General features: G+C 50.7%; 1 protein-coding gene across 7 annotated transcripts in view; it reads right to left on the bottom strand.

Moving 5' to 3' along the window:
* The window catches only part of DISP3 (dispatched RND transporter family member 3), a 164,815-nt gene that overhangs the window by 67,335 nt on the left and 77,613 nt on the right, over positions 1-19,867 (bottom strand). For all 7 annotated transcript variants that reach the window (XM_040586527.1, XM_040586533.1, XM_040586526.1 and 4 more), the window contains 9 exons: positions 8,083-9,019; positions 6,693-6,912; positions 4,943-5,079; positions 4,386-4,520; positions 4,001-4,161; positions 3,469-3,608; positions 2,575-2,720; positions 957-1,118; positions 397-558 (listed from right to left, as the gene is read on the bottom strand). In XM_040586527.1, the coding sequence (XP_040442461.1) occupies positions 397-558; positions 957-1,118; positions 2,575-2,720; positions 3,469-3,608; positions 4,001-4,161; positions 4,386-4,520; positions 4,943-5,079; positions 6,693-6,912; positions 8,083-9,019 (2,200 nt within the window). The remainder of the gene's footprint in view (positions 1-396; positions 559-956; positions 1,119-2,574; positions 2,721-3,468; positions 3,609-4,000; positions 4,162-4,385; positions 4,521-4,942; positions 5,080-6,692; positions 6,913-8,082; positions 9,020-19,867) is intronic.

The raw sequence follows: 19,867 nt of genomic DNA, 5'->3' as shown, positions 1-19,867 counted from the left end.
GGCTGACAAGAGACCTACCAGCCCTGTGCACACCATGGACCCTGCTATTGAACATCAAACCCTAGGCAGGGAAGAACCACAGACCCCTAGCTGGTCACTGGCATGTGACCAGCACTTATGAGTAAAAGTAGTCAGTTTTCACAGACTATAAAAGAATTGCTCCAGCAGAAACACTCAGGCAGTTCCTGGCTAAAGCAGGAAATACTTTTCAAAATACTCCATTCCTACAGGCAACTCAACCACCCCACTCCCAATGCACGCCTCACTTTGATGGGGTCCATCCAATGTCCAAGGAGATACTTGAACAATGTCAGCCTCCACCTCATGTTTCAGCTCCTCTGGCCCAGAGCTTAGGCCAGGCTGTACCCACTGTGGTCTGGGGACCAGTGCTCTCACCTGAGCAGGTAATGCAGGAGATGCCTTCAGCACTCAGGTTGTATTTCAGGTCTAACAGCACCTGGATGTTAGTGTCTGGCCGGAACAAGACTGGAGCACGGCTGGCTGGCTGGAGGCGGCTAGCAAAGAATATGGACAGGAGCAAAACAAGGAGAAAGAGCCCTGCAAGGAGAAGCCCAGGTAAGTGTGTGTAACCCTAGATGCATCCCACACTTACAACATAGACAGCAGAGGTGTAGCAGAGAGATGGTATTTTCAACAGGAAAAAGGAATAGCCCCTGATGCATGCTGGCAGCTGAGCTTACTTGTAATGAGCCCCATGCCTGGAAAACCCCATCAGACTTGCCATTTCAGATCTGAGCAAAAGGAGAGGGATGAAAAAGTCTCAGAGTTCCTCACGACTGTTCTGAGGACGCTCTTCCACAGAGTTGGAAGCCATCCACTATATCCCTTTTCTCAATCTCTTGTCACTAATAATCAAGGAAGGCTTGGGGACTCACTGAGATGCTGTCAAACCCTCTAAAAATCCATGGGGATGGAAAACCGCCCTCTTTACTTACCCACAATCACCCATCTGCTCTTCACTGCAGACCACAGCACCCAGTGTTCCAGCAGCTCCTGCAGATGAATTATCAAGTGACCCCGGTTGCTCTTCTCTGCAGGAAGCTGCAGATTTTCTGGCATCACAGACAGCAAGGGGACATCCCCCATTTCCAGGGAGACTAGAAAGAGAGAAATCAAAGGTAGTCTCAGTGCTCAGCATCACGAGTGTCTCCCATAGCTTTCTGCTCTCCTTTACAACATTGTCTGCAAGTTGCTGTACAACTCACTCAAACTAAAGAGATGGAGTAAGACCCAGGTGGAGGCAGTGACTTCCCAGGATGTCATAGGAAGCATCTTTGTCAAATCACTGACATGTGACAGCTACACTTCTAAATCCATAGCTCAGTCCAAAGCTTATGCTTCAGGCTATTCTTTCTCTGCCAAATCCCACTAAGATTGCCCATAATGTCACAGGGACACTGCATGCTTCTCAGGCCAAGCAAAATTTGTCCCTGTCCCACTAAGTATGCCTTAGAGCTAATTACAGACAGCTGACCTCTTCCTGACTGCAGCCTGGCTCCCATCTGATCTCTTTTCTCCAGCTCACGGCAGCCTAGGGAAAGAAGAGGGGTCAAAGTGTGCCTGGCACGCTGTGCAGCTGCCCCACAAACCGTGCTTGGTCACCAACTGGAACACGCTGCTTTGTTTCTTCACAAGTTACCTGATGCCCAGGGGCCCCTGGAGAAAAGCCTCCTGCTGTTCGCTCAAGGGAAGGGAAGGAGCTATTTCCATACATTACCATCGCATGTGGCTCTGGCATACTAAGGAGGCAGCTCTTGCAGCAGTGCCAAAGCTTAGTTGCCTGCCTATCAAAGGCAGCTCAGAGCCTGCTCTGCAGGGAGGGGGCCTGCGCACTGCTGTGGGATTGATGGGCTCTCGGCCATCGATCCGTTTGCCTCCAGCTCCAGTCTGCTGCTAGGCCGGAAAGCTACGCGCTGCCCAGACCACTTCCATTGGGGGGTTTTAAAAGGAAGAGATCCCAGCAAGTTTTAAAAGCCAAGTACAACAGAGCATGACCCTGTAAGCACCCCTTGTCTTCAATCAGGCTAGAAGGATTATCTCCTGCTAACAACAGATAGGGAATTTCTGGGCTCTTTTTCTAGATTGCTTATGTGGTCTCATGCAACTCACTGCCCTCTTCTTGCCATGATGGAGCAGATGCTCTGAGGAGGTGATGCTGGAGAATAACAAAGCGTTCTCTCGCTTACTTCCCAAACTCAGTGCTCTGAATGGCAGGGAAGAGGGGAAAACACTTTACTTGAAGGCGAGCTGTCCTGGTGCTATGGATTAGGTATTTCATGGCTAAATCCATGTCACAATCAGCGATTCCAGCCAGAAAGTACAATCCAGGTCAGACCCAAGAGGATTAGCAAAGTAATTAGAGAGCATGTATCAACACCTACTGAAGATCTCAAAGCAACTTACAACCGTGAGTGAGTTCAGACTCCTACAACCTCCTGTAACAGCACCATCTCCAGATTAAAAATAGGGAAACCGAGGCACAGACCAGTGGCAGGGACAGGATGAACAGGGCAGTGTGGTCCCCCTGAAGGCACTACACAGCAAGGCACATACCGGGCTCCTCCTCCACACTGAGCAGTGGGATGTCATCATCAAGATAGGGAAGCGTGTCTCTGCCTGCTCTGGAGGTGACCTCTGAGGCAATGAAGAGATCTTCAGCCAGGTGCAAGGCACTCTTTTTGGTGCAGTTCTGACTACAGCTGGATCAGAGCAGGGAAGGAGACAAAGGCATAAGTTTTAAGCCACATACCCTGCAAAGTGTTACCAGTGGGCTCCTGCAGTGACAAGGACAGCAGGAACAGTCTGCTCCAATTACTTGGAAAGACAACAGGCACTGCCATGAGCAATTTTCATTGCTAAGTGCTGAGAGGTCAGGGGCTGAGCTGCTATGGCAGAGCAGTAGCAGGCTGGGCTGGATGCACAGAGTAGGGCTGAGCCACGAACACTGGGTGCTGAGTGGTGGGAGTTTTCAGCAGTTCATCTCCCTGCTAATGAATTAAATCAGGCCAGGTCATCTGCACTGCTAAAGAGCAAGGGAAGGGGAAACGTGCTGACTTCCAAGTACAAATCTACATGCCCTGCTTGTGCTCACAGGCAGAAGCAACGTTGATCTGTGTGCCTTGCAGGGCTTGTGTCTCCACAGCTTGAGGATTCAGCTGTGCAGCAAGTGCAGGTTCAGCTCTGAGCCACGCAAATGGCTCCGATACTCCATGGGATTCAACATCTGGCTCCTGGGAGACACCTGTGTGTACACCGGGGGAATGAGACTGAGACCTGGCCCTTCAAACTGGAATAGCAGGAGTTAAGTTTCCTTTTGTTAGAGGGAATGGCAAAGCCAAGCTGAGGGGGATGAGGATAACTGAGAGGATAGGGCAGGGATTTCCATGCTGCCTCAGCCATGAGTTCCGCAACAACTTCCCACCCACACAAGGAGGCTCCAGGGCTCACCTGGTTTGGCAGGAGCTCTCTAGTGGGGACACATAAAGGGTCCATATTCCAAGAGCAGCTGGCATGGTGAAGAGCACAGCTACCCAGCAGCAGGACACAATCAGCGACATGAAGAGTCCAAAGTCATGCACGGCTGGGATCTACAGGAAGAGAGAGAACATGGACTTAGGATCAACTGGGGCAGGAGGCCTGGAGAGGCACCAGATACCTTTTTCCAGCCTGGAGGAACCTGAGAATAGCACATGCTGACCTCAGTCATGGTAGTCAGCAAACCTGGTAGGTGAAGAGCTGAGCTGGAACCTGACAGCCACTGGATCATGTTTAATCTGTGGCATGGGAAATATTGCCTTGCATGCTGATACAGGGAGAGTGTCCACTGCCTTAGAGCAGGTAAGGGACAGCTCTCTAGGGCAAGCAAGTCCAGCATGTCCCTGTGCTGGAGGAGAGGACAGAAGGAGGTGCTGACAGCTTCCCTCTCTATTAGGCCCTCTGGCAGAAAGAGAAAGCCCCAAATCCCAAAGCTGCAGTGTACCTGAGAGAAGATGTTGGCAGCATATGCTGCAGCCGTGGTCAAGGAAGTGAAGAAGGTGGCCTTCCCTGCTGTCTGGATGGTGTGGATCATGCGCAGTCGCAGGTCCTTGAGGTGGGTTGCTTGGCGATAGGTATTGATGAAAACAAAGACATCATCAACCCCTGGGAAAAGAGGGGCGATATTTTGATACAGCGTTCACTGTAGGGACATATGCTAAAAATCTAATTTCCCTTCAACATCTGACCTGCAAATATTTCACTTACAGGTAATAGAGGGAAAGGGCTTGAAAATTCAATCTGCATTTGCCACCATCACCTTTCTTTCTCCTGCAGGCAGGAGTTATGGCAAGGCAGCACAGGCAGGTTTTGAGCAAGGATATGCTTACCAATCCCCACAATGACAAAGGCAGCCACACCGTTGAGTATACCCAGGTACTGGATCCCAAATACGATGTGGTACAGGAACAGAGCCACCAGGCAGCTTAGCCCAATACTGGCAATGCCAAAGAATGACAGGAACACTACAGGAGGAAAGAAACATGGAAAAGAATAGTACCACTGGCCACCCCCTGGGAGAACAGACATCTCACACCCGCTCTATTGGGACACTGGTTCCCAGGAGTGTGTTGGTGACAGAGAATAGCTCAAGGCTGCCAGAGTACCGCCTGCAGACTCCTTCCCCTGAGGCGCATCCATGAAATATCAGCTTTACAACAGCATTAGTAAGATGGGAATTTGCATCTTATTCCTATTCTCCTGTGAGCCTTCCCCCCACCCAGCCCACAAATCTCTGCTCTGGAGAACCAGACCTTCTGCATGCTGCTTGCCAGAAAGCCAGGCTGGTGTCAGGGCATCAGAGCCTCTCCTGGGGCTTGCGCCGAAACAGGCAATCATGGCCCATTTGGATTTGTGTGAGAGCAGAACAACCACGACTACAGCCTACCTGAGCAGGAGGTAAGGATGTAGACCAAGACAGCTATGCAGCTGCTGCTGATGAAGGCCAGCAACATGTCGTTGTTGAAAGTCCTCCTGACTTCATAGTCAAACAAATCTGTTCCTCCATACAGCACCTGGACTTTGCTAGCGTGGGAAGATATGAAGGAAGGAAAAGGAGTTAGGCAGAGTTGAGTGTAAAGGGAGCAGAGCCAGCAAACTTAAAGCACAATGTCTCCCCACAGAGCCAAAGGAGATCACTGCTCTAATAAACTTGGCAGTTCTCTGAGGAAACAGCTCAGAGTGGTGAGAGCAGGTTGAACGAGGTTGCTGCTAGAGGTGAAGTTCATACAAGGGAGAAAAATAAAAGAGCAAGTCTAATATTTTTTTTAAATTCTTCCACTGCATGGTGGGCCTTTGGCACTAATAGACAGCTTCTGAAGCCTCCAAAGCCAATTCCATTTGGAATCCTAATCATTGCTTATTATATTAAGCACAAAGGTAATAACCAGCAGATGCAGGCAGAGCGAGAGCTTATCAGAAACCATATGATTTACCAGCTTCTGGTTCTGGAAGCAGGCTCTGAGCGGAAGTAATCCAAGATAATTTAACCAGGAGTACAATAACACTGCACCGTGGGAGGCTATCAGAACCCTGAGCTTCAGAACTGAGCCTTGGCCCCAATTCCCTTTGGGCTTCCAATAACGGCAGCCCACTCTGCCAGCCCATTGCTGAGAACCCTCTGTGGCTGCCGGCTTTCAGGGCTGACAAGGGCTGCCGGCAGTCGCTCTGCTTTTGAAGATCAGTATCCCTTCGTTCCGGGAGCGATTGAAATTCACTGGAGCGCTGAAAACTGAGCAGGTACACTGACACTGGGACTCGCTGCCGTCCCTCAGCTACACGGATACCCAGCTACTCTTTTAGCTCTATTTTACCATCTCCCTTCTCACAAGCACTGAGCAAAGCTCTATTCCACCACAGTCATACAGACCTGGTGGGTGAAAGAAGACTGCATTTCCTGAAACTCATCCTGCCCTGAAACTCCCTTCCCCATATCTCTGTACAAAGAGCAAACACTTCTGAAAGGAATTACACTGGCATGAGAAAAATCAGAATCGGATCCACAAGTTGATGCCTTGAGTAAGAATCATTTCACCCCCCCGCATCAGACCAGCTGGGGCCAAATTCAGACCAGGAAGGCAGAGAAGCAGCTCTGTTGGAGTCAGTGGAATTGGACTTGTGAGATGGAAGCAAACAGGTCCAATGCCAGAGAGGGGCCGAGTAGAAAGGCAGGCACTGGATTCAGTCTTTGGCTCCCTTTCATTGCTTCTATTGATGTCTCTGGCATGTTGCTGCAGTAGGAAGTGGCATTAAAGGGAAGCATATGAGTGGTTTTCTGCCATATGCTCCCCACCCTCACGCACAGCACCATGGCTGAGCTGAACTTCAAAGGAGATGGTTTTCCTCCTTCGTCTGGAGCATTACGCCACGGCCACTGTTTGAGACTGACCCACAGTCCGAACTGGCACGCCAAGCCTTCTGTCCCAGTGCCTCCCCGGCGAGGCTGAATGCTGCCTGGCTCAGAGCAGAGCAGGCACGTCTGTCCTGCGTAAACCTTAAGGCAGAGCCTGAACACGCCAAAGGGCCTATTCCATCCACTCCTTCAGTGCAACAGAAAGCACCAGCCCCTCCAGCCTCTGCCCTTCCCTGCTCGCACCCATTCCCAGCAAGGCACCTGCCCTGTCTGCATGCCCCCTCACCTTGTGGACTGCTTGGCCAGCATGGCCACATAGGTGATGACAAAGTTCTGGAACTTGCGGCGCTGCTCCTCCCAGCGATCCTCCACTGAGTAGTAGTTTGGCAGTGGTGCCCCAAAGAGGATTTCGCTCCGCAGCAGGGAGCTCTTCATGTTCTCAGCAGACAAGCCCTCATCCACATACCAGTAGAATTCAGGGTGGGTCATGGCCAGCTCCAGGGACCCTGCAGGAGAAAGCAGGACCATATTTGTTAGGTCCTGCCTAGTTAATGTGCAAGGCACAGGGTCTAGTCTGACAAAGGGAAACTGTTGTCACCCTACAGAGAGCAAGGAGGGCTGGGAAAGCTGGACCGTTCAGACTCACATTCCACTTCTGCTTTGTGACTCTGCTTGCAATGTTGCCTACATGCAGTTCCCCATCAGGGATGCATTTTCCACCGACTGATCTGAACCGCAGCTCCCCCAAGCAGCAGTGCACTCAGCATCCCCATCAATTTGCTCCATCACAATGGGAAGCACATGAGCTAAACAAAGCCCATGGAAGATGAGGGGTCCTGGCTCTACTGAGAACTGGTACCTCTGCCAATTGATGGTGTGAGGGATGCAGAGATGGAGGCACTCAGCTAGTTTTGAATAAGAGACATTGCCTGTCTATCCCAAAAATCCAAGTTCCCTTGAGTTCACACCAGAAAGACCCAGAAACTATGCTCTTTCTTGTTTTAGTAGCAGAGCTGTTACTCACACTGGAACAGATGGAGTTAATTCTTTGCCTGCTCCTTGTATGGCTCCTGGACAGCTGTCACCTGCAGCCTGTGCTCAGGAAACAGATGGAGGCTTCATCCCACAGCCACATCACACCCACAGGCTCCTCATGATTCACCTCCTTTTTACCATCCAGAGCCTCTGCTCTACTAGAGGAACACAGTACGGGGTACGGAGCTGGGAACAGGAGGCATGGCCCTCCTCCTCTCCTTATAGGAGCCTTTCCACCTGTGACTCACAAGCTGCTTTCCAAGCTCCAGAACAGCCCACAGACCTTTCATCTGCTCTATAGCGCAGGGAAGCTTATCCCTATTGTCTATCCAAGACCTGACATTCCTCTAGTTAACCATAGTCATTTACAGGGGACATCTGTACAATGCAGGGCTCCCCTCATTTGTCCCTCTTGCTGGCCTGTTGGGGCCTGCATGACCCATGACTGGAGTTACATGGGCTTTGCTGAAAGGGTTGAAAAGGGGCCCTAGCACAGAAAAGATGATTCCTCAAGGCACGACATCGCAGTATCTTCCTCTCTGCACAAGGCGGTCAGCCTTCTCAGCTGCACACCCGTCAGTGACTGCCTGAATTTGCAGGAGATGCTTGCCTTAAACACGCAGCCCTCGCCCACAGCCTACCTTGGATGTCAGCAAGGTCTTGTCCCATGCCATCATAGTAGATCTTCCCTCCTCTCTCAGTGGGGAAGAAGTAGGTCATAAGAGAGCTGGGAGGGGAGCAGTAGGAGTAGGAACCCAGAGGCAGGTCCTTCAGGACCTCATGGGGCTTCCAGCAGAACTCCCGGAAGCGAGGGTGGTCCATGATCTTGCGCTCAACCTCATGGATGGTAACCAGGCGCTCAGTGGTGAAGATGTTGTTTTCAGAGTCCCCCCGAGCCAGAAAAATGAGCTCAATGCGCCAGTGGGCATGTGTCTGTGTGTTGGTGCTGATGTAAGTGCCGGAGTAGTCCCAGCGTGGGGCACCCCTCCCGATTCGGGAAGTCCGGTTTCCAGGGTTCAGGTGGGCATGGGGCTTGGGGGAGCTCATCCTGCCCTCCAAGGTGCTGCGCTTGACCCGTGCGCCAACCCTGAGACGGGAAGCATTGAGATGAAGCTGCTGGAGCTGCTCGAAGATGAGCCTCTGCAGGGTTTCAGAGGTAAAGTCAGCCAAGTCCCGGCGGTTCCTCCCCCATGACCCAAACTGGGACTTGAGGGCCAAGGCCAGTGCATCAAAGCGCTGAGAGGACTCGTGGTTGCGGATCTCAAAAGCATTGTAGGAGATGTCAATATCCAGGGCTGGGTAGTGGAGGAACATGACAACAGCAAGCACAGCAGGGATGGCACAGCCCAGGAAAAGGATGAAGCCAGCGCAGTACGGGTTGGTAAATACCCAGCCAACAATATTCCAGAAGCCAGACACAGGCAGTGTGACACGCAGTGGCCTGACTCTGCATGGGCTTTTCCCACACAACAGAGCACCCTCTCGCCTCTTCCGGGAGCTGAAGGCTACCTCTTCATCTTCCTCATCTAGCCAGGCGTCCTGTAACAAGGGGTCATCTTCTGTGTCCATGTCCAGCACCTGCACAAAGGGATAGGAAAAAAAGCAGTCAGTAAGGCCCAGCAATGTGTCACCGGGCACAGCCATGAATCCACAGCGGCTGCCGAAGGGTCTCAGCAGCAGAGCCAGGGAGGGAGGCACACTCCAGCTCTCTCAGCCCTGCACACTCAGCAGCAAAGCATGACCCCTCTCAAACCCCGCAGATTTGCTACAGCCACTGAAAGAACAGGCTCACCATGGGATATCCCACACCCTGCCTGGCAGAGAGGGAGAATTTCAAACTACTGCCAGAGCACTGAGGTCTGGGGGTGGAGAGGGCTCTGCATGGCTCCAGGAACACCAGGCATGGAGATGGCAGGGAATTCACAGTATGCTGCTCAGACTGCAGCAGCAGGAACATTTAACTAGCTAATCTGGTTATCAAGGCCAGGAACAGTTCATGGCACCAGATGAAAAATGCAAGGGACCCTATTTTCCTTTCCTTACATGTGGCAAGAGATTTTTCGCCAGCTATTGATAGCTGTGTTTATCTTTCCCACAAAGTGTGCATGTGCACACACAACCAGAAGCACATGCACCCACACCTGCAGATGCACATGTATGCACACGCTTGCACATACCAGCCCCCATGGAGAACTCACTGTGACCCTGCTCTAGTCCCTGAAGGGCTCTCCACCACCAGCATGGGAAGGGAAAGGGCTGAACAACCCTACTTTCCTTCCACCCTTGTGGGACATTGTTTATGGAGTAGGTTTTCCTTGTTCTTCTGGAACAGCCAGGAAGCAAAAGCAGTTACTGCCCCCAAGGGAACCAGAAAGAGGAAACTCTCCCTGGCCAGCCCACGCTTGTGCAGGAAAGGAAGGGAGACTCCCTGGGAGGCGCTCTCCTTTGCACAGGGCTGCCAGCACACATAGGTCCTTAGATTTTCCCACGTGCCCCTCCCAAGCCAGGAAGCCCCAGGTGGTGGTCCCCAACAGCAAATCCCAGAAAGCCCAGACCCTGTAAGCATCACTCCCATTCCCAGCAGCCATGCCAGCAGCCCCTGCTCGCTGCATGAATGAAGAGATTCAGTTTGTTACTTGACCTTGACAGTTGCAAGCAATTTACACATAGGCCAGAAGCAATTTACCAGCTTTGCCACTACTAACTAGTGTTTCTATTTCAGCAGGACTTAGATCATCAGGAAGATGAATTGCCAGCACCCCGTAACTCTAGGTCCTCAGAAGACCTCGAGATGCCAGAACTTGGACCAAGAAGAAAAGCAAAGTAGCAGAAACGCTCCTTGGCAGAAGAGGGATGTGCAAAGGAGCAAGGGCCACAGCAGTCTCCCTGGCTCTGGTCAGCCTGGGTGATGCCTGTGGCTTTGCTCACAGGGGGTTCACAGATGCTACAGCAGCTCCCATGGGACTCACTTTGGTCTGGATAGCATGTGTGCTAGGCTGGGCAGAGCACTTCCAGCACTGCAGACCCTGTGGAGAACAGGCAACCTCTGAGCTCCAGCCCCCCTGCTCCTGCCCACACCGAGGAAAGCACAAATGTTGATCAGTGGCTTTAATCTGCAGCTGAGTCTCAAAACATCCCACCCTTCCTGCCAGTGGGAGTGCAGGGCCTCTCCCAGTCCCTTACCGTGGCTGGGTTCATGCAGCTGGCTCACACACCTCGGCCAGGCTGTACAGCGCTGTGTGGGAGGGCACGTAAGCGTACGCTGAATCCACCTCCTGCTCTGCAATCCCACAGTACAAAAACAGATGGGCACCACTGATGGCAGATGGGCACAGTCTCTCTTCTGCCAGATCTCTTACCCTCAGGAGGCTAAGAAATGGGGTGAGGAGAGGGTGGCTCACAAAACTCTGCTGTGTTGTTTCCCCCCTTCAGGTGTAGGGCTGTTAGCAAGAAGAAAGCACAGAGGGGTCTTTTCAAGTCTCTGGAAAGGTTAGGAGAAATCTAGCTGCTTTTAGGCTCCATTAAAATTTCTTTAATATTCAGGATGCAAAATCGTAAGCAGCCAGGGAACATCTGAAAGTTTCCCTGAACAGCCACGCATCACTGTGTGCGCCTCAGGCATGGGAGCAAAGCCAAGAGCATATGAGCAATGCTGCCCACAGCAGCTACTGGCCTGCAGGCGCTCCTCCACCCAGCTTCATGGGATGCACACCCACGTGCTCTTGTGTTGTTGCTTGGAGCGCCTCACTTGCCCCACGACAGGCAAGAGGCCTTCCCATGTCCCTAAATCTGCATATAATCCTCTTCCAGCTGCTCCTGACTGCAGTCCTGCCTTCTCTCCCACACTCCATGCTGTTCCCAAACTTTCCCCACAGAGCAGCCGTAACTCCATCAATGCTGACAAAACAGTGGAGGGCAGTGACATCCTCCTATGTGTCCAAAGCCCGCTGACATGCTAGCCCCCCCAAACACAGCACCGTTGCCAGCCCCAGCTCACAGGTTGCCCCACGCTGCTCGCCTCTGCAGACAGGCAAGCTCAGCACACGCAAGCCCTTGGCCAGTGATACCCACCTATCACTCGGCCGACAAGTACTGTCGTCCTTCTGCCTCTAAGAGACAATCAAGCTACAACTTCAGCTCACGTTAGCAGTGCAGACTGGTGCTGCATTAATGCAGGTGCAAAGCTCACCCATCCCACCTGGACAAGTTGGTGTGTGCATGCAGCTACCTCCGCTCCACCCGGCTGCCCCTTCTCCCACCGGCCCGGGCTCTCCTTCGACAGAACAGAGTTACTGCAAGACCTGATCAAGCATATGTATTCTCTCTTCAGAATGAGAGGTAAAGACCCATAATAATTTCCCATTTATTGAGCTGCTGAGAAGGAGGGAAAAGATTCTAGTCCTGAAACAGAATGGCCTGCACGTGCCAAGAAAGGGAAATGAGAGAGACTGAGATAGTAATAAGCCAGCAGAAAAAGGATCATACCAACTTCTTTTTTTAACCAAGCACTAAATCCTCAACTCAAGGGATCAGATGTCAGGCATCTCCCTCTGGCTCTTCCATCCACTCTCACGGTGACTGCAAAACCCACCTTATAACAGATGGGCACCCGCAATGCATGAAGGCCAGTGCATGCTGCCCTTTGAAGACTGGTACAAATCCCCAGCACAGCAAATGCTGGAAAAGCCCCAAGATTATACGCACTCATGTGAGAACTGAGTCAGGGAAGAATCAGGACTCGGTCCAGGCAGAAAGGCAAAGGCAGGGAGGGAGGCACCTGGGCTGTCCACGCAGGGTAAGCGTGTGCATGCATCCTGCCCTAGTTCCGCCACAGCTCTGAACTCCCTTCAAAAGAGTTTGCCACATAATTCAGCTGCAAAGCCAGACAGCTCACTTAGCATTGCCTCTGGGACTCGTCTGGCTTTACTGCCTTCATCAGATCCTGCCTGGGTCAGGATGAAAGCTTATCCAATCCAAAACATGGCAAACTCAATTGGCGGGGGAGATAAACCCTAAAATCAGCCAGAAGGGGAGTGAAATGCATTTTTTCTGCTTGAATTCTACTTGGGGGCTGGCCTGTTTTCCCTCTACCACTTCCCATACTACCCAGGGACTCCCAGCACTGAAGCATGGCCCAGTTACTTTTTCACTTCCAGGATATGCACAGCGGACCTAATCCTGCATCCCTCAAAGCTCCAGGCTGTCATCACACACCCAGTGAAGGACAGACCCTGAACTGGCTGCTTGGGCAAAACCAGCTCCTCAAGCCCTCGGAGCCTGCAGCAGCTCCTGCTTCCTGCACAGCCATGCAGCGGCCGACTGGGCGCACTGATGGCCAGGGCAGAGCAAGGGGCAGCTCTCCCCAGGGTACTCGACAAGGGGAAGACGTGGGGCCCTTTCCCTTCCCCACGCTACCATGGTATGGATGAAGTCCAACAGCAGGGTTGCAGAGCTGCCTACAGCGAGTATGCTGCGAAGCGGGGACAAATCTCAAGCCTTTTGCCTAATGGCTGCATAGAATCCACAGCTGCTGCGCTGCTCCGGCAAAGCTGGGCCTGCACAGCTCCTGTTCAGCTCACCCCCTCCTAGCCTGGCGTTGGCACATGTTCACCTGTGCTGCCTCACTCCTTCAGCCAGCCAAGAACCACCTGGGGATGGGGAAAGGGGAAGCGGGGAGAGGCCAGCGAGCTGCTGATTCAGCAGCACAGCTGAGCTTGGAGGGATGTTGTAGAAAACAGAGCTGGAAAGGGAGGGTAGAAGGGGGATTCAATAGGGGAAAGGAAGAATTAGCCTGTAGTACAGTACATAAAAAGCCTCCTCCCTTAGCATTCAGCCTTCAGACTGCTGGGCAGTTTCAGCACCGTCCCAGGATGAAGGTCCTGCCTGATCTGAAGCTGTGAGTTCAGAAAATCCATCACAGTGAAGAGACATATGGCCAAAGAGACTCACATCTTCCAACCCTGTGTTGGTACAAAGACACACAGCTTTATGGAAGGTACCAGTAATGCCAGGATCCAGCTGATGACCTGGTTTGCCTCTTGGCAGCTGCAGCGGCAGTGTGGAAACATGACTAGGAGGAAAACAAGAAAGGCCTCCTTGCCAAGTCTATTTTTTCAGTGCCAATGGGCACTTCTGTCCAGAGGAGCACAGAGGCTATCTCACATCTGATCTGAGCCACGCTGCCAGCCCTGCACACCAGACAACCTGCAGCTGAACCTCAGCACCACGGCCATGAATACCACCGGTGCCCAATTGAAGAGGCTCACCCTTTTCCTTCCTGGATGACTATCACAGAGCAACCAGTGGCTGGCAGACTGGGCCTCCAAGCCCCTTGGTATTTGCCCTTCTATCTAACCCGGGCATCCTCCACTTCTTGCTGCAATTTACCAGTCTGACTGGATTCATGAATTAAGGATTTAAAGCACTGTAGGGCGATGGAGCACAGGGTAGGAATAATTATGACTCCTGTGAGCCTGACACACAGCAGAAAAGAAGGGACAAAGCCAGACCTGGGAGACCTTTAGATCAGGCAAGAGTTTTGTCCTTGGTAGCAGCAGGTGGGATCCAGCTCAGAACCCAACAGCCCTGCAGGGCTTGTCATTCACTTGCACCCCAACCAGGAAAATCCCCCATGCAGCTCCCACATGACAGCGTTTTTTTTTCAGTAAAATCTAGGATAGAAGAAAGTCATTGACAAGTTGGGGAGAGGCAGTGACAGATGAGGAAGCTAATTACACCTGACCTGACTAATTAATGCTGACTTTCAGATTAAAAAATCCTCACTAGTGTTCCATTTCAATTACTCAGTTGTTCCTTCTTACAGGAAAAAGGAAGCCTTGTGCATCAGCAAGCTAGAAAGAAAAAAGGAAAGAAAGCACAAGGCTAGAATGGGAGGGAAAGACAATTTCTGTAATATGGGAGATTCCTATCGACAAAATAATTAAACTTCACATTCATTTCTCCCATGGGCAAAGCTTTCAGAGCAGAACTAGCAGTTTTATGGTCCTATTTGTATTCCTCAAAACTCTTGGAGTTTCTACCAAAGGCCGCTTTAGGCCCCTTTGTTAGTTGTATAAAGTTCTTCTAAGAGGAAGAGAAATAGCCTTTCATGCTTGTAAAATCATCCCAAGAGCACCCAGCTCCTGAAAAAAGCCACCTCTCTGTAATGATGCACAGCTGACAGCATGGATGGACACAGTGCCCCCCAGGCCCTGTTATACTAAGGAACGCTGTACAAAGCTCTGGCTGTGTAAAACAACTGGAGGGCATCATTAATGTACACCTACTCTAAAGCAGGGCACCACAGTGATACTCGGGACCAGAGTTTTGCTCTGCACTTGAATCACTGAGACCGGTCTGGAAACATCACTTTAAAAAACAACGCAGAAGGGCTTTCTCAGGTCCCTGCTCTCCCTTTATCAACACAGCTGTAACTGAGTGCATGGAGTAAGCTGTGTGTTGCCCTTTGCCAGTGCAGACTGCCTTTCATGAGTGGGAAAAATGAAACCGTAAGGAGGAATTAGATACAATTTCTGGGCCCCTAAATGGAGGTCTGAATTTCAGAGGTGTTGCACTCCTTCCTGGGAAAGCAAAGCTGCCCCAGGACACCTGAGACTGGGCACCTGAGCCTGAGTCTCCTGAAACACTTCTGAAAACACTGGCTTGATTCAGCCATTGACTAAAACCTGTGCCTGAAGATACAACACAGGACCTGTTTTAGTGGAACACAAGCCCAGAGATGCACGTGCTGTTTAAAGGCACTGGTTTAAAACGCTGGTTGGGCTGATTGCACCACTATTAATCAAGCAGGTCTGCTTATCCAGCTGTACAGCACAATGCAGCAACAAGGCTTTAATCTATTTGCTTTCTGGGCCCTTTGCATTTCCCTTCCCATTTGCTTTGAATCCTTTGATAAGATGCACAAAAACATTGCCAGACCCCAGGCATTTTCAGATCAGAATGAAATCAGAATGCTCCAGCAGCACAGTGCTGTTGGAATTGCAACACAATGATGCAAACATGTTTGCTGGGGAAAAAGTTAGATAAAATTATCTTAAAATATATATATTTAAAGCTCTATTGTCTGCAATTGAACTTGCCCACAAGGGGCAAGACAACAGATAGGGCTATATACAGGATGGAGGACTGTCTGATCTTCCAAGCTTTATGAAGTACAAGCATGCACAGTCACTCCTAAACAAGGTGCCCTCCTTCACTGCTAACTCTCCTGCCCTTCCTTCCCCCTACAGGCACTCCTACACCCTAAGATATGAGCAGCTGGAAACGGAAGGGAACAGTCAGATTCAATGAACTTAAAGGTCTTTTCCAACCGAAATGATTCCATGATCTATCAACCTGCTTTCAGAATGGACAAAGGGCAGTTAGAGCACTCTCAGCCTACGATATCAAGGATCTCCTGCCTGCACCTGCCTGCTATTCCAGGTGTCTGACGAGCACTGATTAGATCTACTCATAATTGCATGCCAAAAACAGTGTGGAAAGATTAGCTGCAAAGTCAAGCACTCACCAGTCAGGAAATGCCAAATTCAGGGCTGACACAGCATCCTTAATTTGCCCCCCTTCTGTAAACGCTTTGCCGTGCAATTTTTCTTCCAAGCTCAGTGTCTAAAGGCAAGACCTCTGCCCTCCACCACTGCATGCGATAGACGATGCTCCCTGAACCCACCAGCTATTTGCTACCTTGTTCTCTCCTCATTGTTCAGTGTGTGGTCTCACGCCTCGCTTCCTGCACGCTGCTCATGCCTGGCTCAGAGGCAGAATTATTAATTTCCTCATGAGCTTTTCAGCACGACAGAGTCTGAAGGCTGAACAAACAGGACTGAACTGAATCTTCTCTTAGCATCTCTGAGAAGGAGGGGGTGGTATAGTCCGCATGTGACAGATGCGGGAGCTCAGGAGATCAGAAAGAAAAAAAAAAAGAAAAAAAAAAAAAAAAAAAGAGATGTATTTTGGCTGCCTAGTTTGACACACACGATACCCAAATTCTTGGAGTGCACAGCACGGCACAGATGGAGGCTGTGCAACAAACTACAAGCTCGGCTTTGTTCTGCGGGTACAATTTGAGCTGTAATGTGAAGCATAACCATTGCTGTGCAATGTAACCCCTACACTGGTGAGGTACATCCAGCCTCCACAGGGAGAGCCAATTTCACACAATCTACGCTAACCAGTGACATGGGTGCCAGAGCACAAGGACCATCAGTTCCCTCATCCCTCCTCACCTCTAACCTGGCCGTGTGGACAAGGAACAGGGTGGAAAAAGGAACTGCAAGATCACTATATGGGGAAAGCACAGAGACACTGGTTTTAAAAGGCATTTGCTCTGCGATGTGAGAAGGCACTGCCTGCACACACAACAGACCAAGAAGAACAAGGTAACCTTACAGTTGTGATCCACACAAGGGTGTACAGCAAAAGCAAAAAGGAAAGCAAAAGCAGCTCCACTGTGCTTTGCTAGGAGTAAGATGCCTACAAATAAGAACTAGCTCAGCCATCCCAGTTTCCTATTTTAACATCACACTTTTCCTGAATGTTTCCTGAATTAGGAAAAAGAGCGATCCCACAAGCTTGGATCAGGGGGAGACCTTCATATGGCACTATTTTCGGAAACAGAGGCAGCCCCACCACTGCTCCAGCAGGCTAACCACAAGGTCTGTCCTGGGGTGCTATTTCCTGAATGACTCAAGGAAGAATCTGTATCCTGACGGATTTAAAATTAAAAAAAAAAATACATATTCAAAAGGACACCATACATCGCCCCAAAACACTTGCTTCCAAGTACTGAAACTAGCACTTTTCAAAGGGTAAGGTCACCAGATTTGTTGGCATCAAACCACACATGTTTGGTGCCCTGCCACCCCAGGATTGCTGCAGAGGTAAACCCACATAAGAAGAACATCACTAACATGCAGGTCATTGCCAAAGCAAATTCATTTCCTGATAAAGCAATTTGCTCCTGGTTATTGTAACTAATGATTGTAGGTGTTAGAAGACAGCTTCTTGGTTATAATCTCACAAAACATGCCTCGCAGCCTTGTGCCGCGTCTACCACTTGAGTTACTTGCTTGTGTTAATGATAAGGCCTCGCTGTCACTCAAGCATGTGGCACTTGCGGGTTTCTGCACAGACGCCAAGCAAGCTGAGCCTCTGATATGCTTCAGAAATGACTCACCTAACCACTACAAAAATTACTTAGATTTTGTCTGAGCTTCAGCCACTTGCTGTTGCTAAGTAAAGGGCTGGCTTCTGGATCAGCTGTGGGCTTTGGGTGCTGCCACACAGCCTTCAAAAGCCCCCCGGACCCACCTCCCGGAGACCCAAGATCACAGGCTTGTTAAAGGCGCGTGGATTTCCACACTCCAGTGTCTGCCCCTGGGCACCTGTGTTCACAGCAAAGCCTTTACAGATCATTAAATACAGATGGCTGCCACAAACCAGGGCCTTGTATTATTATCCCAGGAAGCGTCACTCGCTCCAGGAAGGAATCTTAGGCCACGGAGAGGATTCACCCATTCCCAAGCCCCTGGAATAAACTGCCATCCCCCCAAATACTGTGTGCTGCTCTTTCATAGATAAACTCAAGCTTCCCAGACCACTGTCACCCTGAAAAGGAAAGCCAAGTCCTGCTGTCAGCGCCTGACAGTCATTTATTATTCCACCCTGTGCCCAGGCTCCCCAGTTTACGTCACTGTGGGCACTGATAGCGCTCTATGCTCAGCTGCATTTCCCAGCTCTGACCCTGCTCCCCACACCTGCTCCTTGCAGCAGGAGGAAGTATGAAGACAAGGGCTGGCTGTGCACTCTCCTCCATCTGCAGCTCCCCAGCAATAGCCTGCTTGTGTGCACACTCTGCTTCTGGGACTAATCAAAACACCCTCTCCGAAAGGCCCCTCTCCAGAGTCTCCCCATAAGCTGCTAGTTCATCACTGGGAAGGAGGAGGGCGATTTCTTCCTCACCGTGCACACGAGCTGCTTTCTTGCCAGCAGCCTAAGTGGCAGTTTGTGCCGATGGGATTTTGCTGGTTGTGGTGCTGTGGGCAGCAATATGAAAGCTGAGGCAGGAATGCCAACCTGTGCTGCCAGTCCTTCTTGTCAGCCACAGCATAGGCAGCTTTTCATCTCCTTGCCACTCCAACATAAAAAGCACAATTAAGGCTAAAAGGAAACATTGCAAGTACTCCCCTTCACCTGAAGTGTCTGTATTCAGCCAGCTCTGCTCCTCAAACTGACCTTCCAGGAAAAGGAAGCACAGGGAGAAAGTCCCACCTGCACATGGGTCTGAGTCATACGGCTCAAGAGTTTCTCACTCCAGATGCTACCTTGCCTCACTCTGATGGATCTAAAGGTCTTGCCTTTTTGCTGCTATAATTTATTGACATCAGAAAACGCCAGATTCAGAACAGAAAGGCTGTAAGGACTGCAATCTGTGGTGGGGACACAGCTCCCATGGCATTTCAGTCATACTCAGCTCTTCAGCAGGGCTTTCCACGTACTGGCATGAAAGAGCCATGGATGATGCTGTAGTCCTCTTATGAGGAAGCAGAACACATCTCTAAGGTTGTTCATGCACCATTCCAGCTGCACGTACTGACCTGAGCTCATCTGTGGCATAGATATGGCCTCTTGTTTCCGAGAATATGAGGGCCTGAATTTTGGGGAGAATTCATCCTGACAGTCACTGCAGCTGAGTGGGAATAACTGCAGCAAACCACACTACTGTCACCCATGAACAACTTACTATTGGATCAGGAGGGACTCACAAAGTAGGTTGTAGCTAGCTGGCTCTCAGAAGCCTACAAAGCGGGAACTGAGCAGGTATGTCTTTCTTACCTCCCACACTTCTCTCTCTCTGAAGCATATGCAGCTAGCTGCTCTCCTCCCATGAAAACCTGGTGCTTCTGGAATTAGATTAATTAGCACTGCTTTTTCATCTTCCCAGGATCAGGGAGAAATCTGAAAGCAGACATGTAAAACCCAGAGACTGGAGAGCCTCCAGTGCCACAGCTGACTGCTCCAGAGCAGGACCCGGGTGAATACAAGGCTTTTTTCAGAACAGAGGGGAAACTTCCTGAGGGGATGGGGAGGTTGTGGAGACGAGACAAGACGCCCGAGTGCCTACACAGCACGTCGGCAGATCCCCTGCCAGTACAAGGACTTAAAGCTCACTGCCAGCTGCACCAACCATGCAGAAACTCACATTAAATGTTACCACAGCTCAATAAGCACAGTCCTGCAGACCATTAGCAGAGGAGGGGGCAGGGTCTCAAAATAAGCAAACTGGTTTAATGACACATTAATCTCAGGGAGAGTCCAGGATGCTTCCTAATACAGACAAGAGACGCTAAGAGCTGGTTCCTGTTAGTCCCTGTGCAAAGGAGGGAAATGACGCTGGTTACTGCTGCCAGA

The sequence above is a fragment of the Falco naumanni genome, chromosome 3, assembly GCF_017639655.2.
Source record: "Falco naumanni isolate bFalNau1 chromosome 3, bFalNau1.pat, whole genome shotgun sequence".
NCBI classification, from domain to species: Eukaryota; Metazoa; Chordata; class Aves; order Falconiformes; family Falconidae; genus Falco; species Falco naumanni.
Note: the sequence above shows the minus strand (reverse complement) of the source record. Positions and strands in the feature narration are given on the sequence as shown.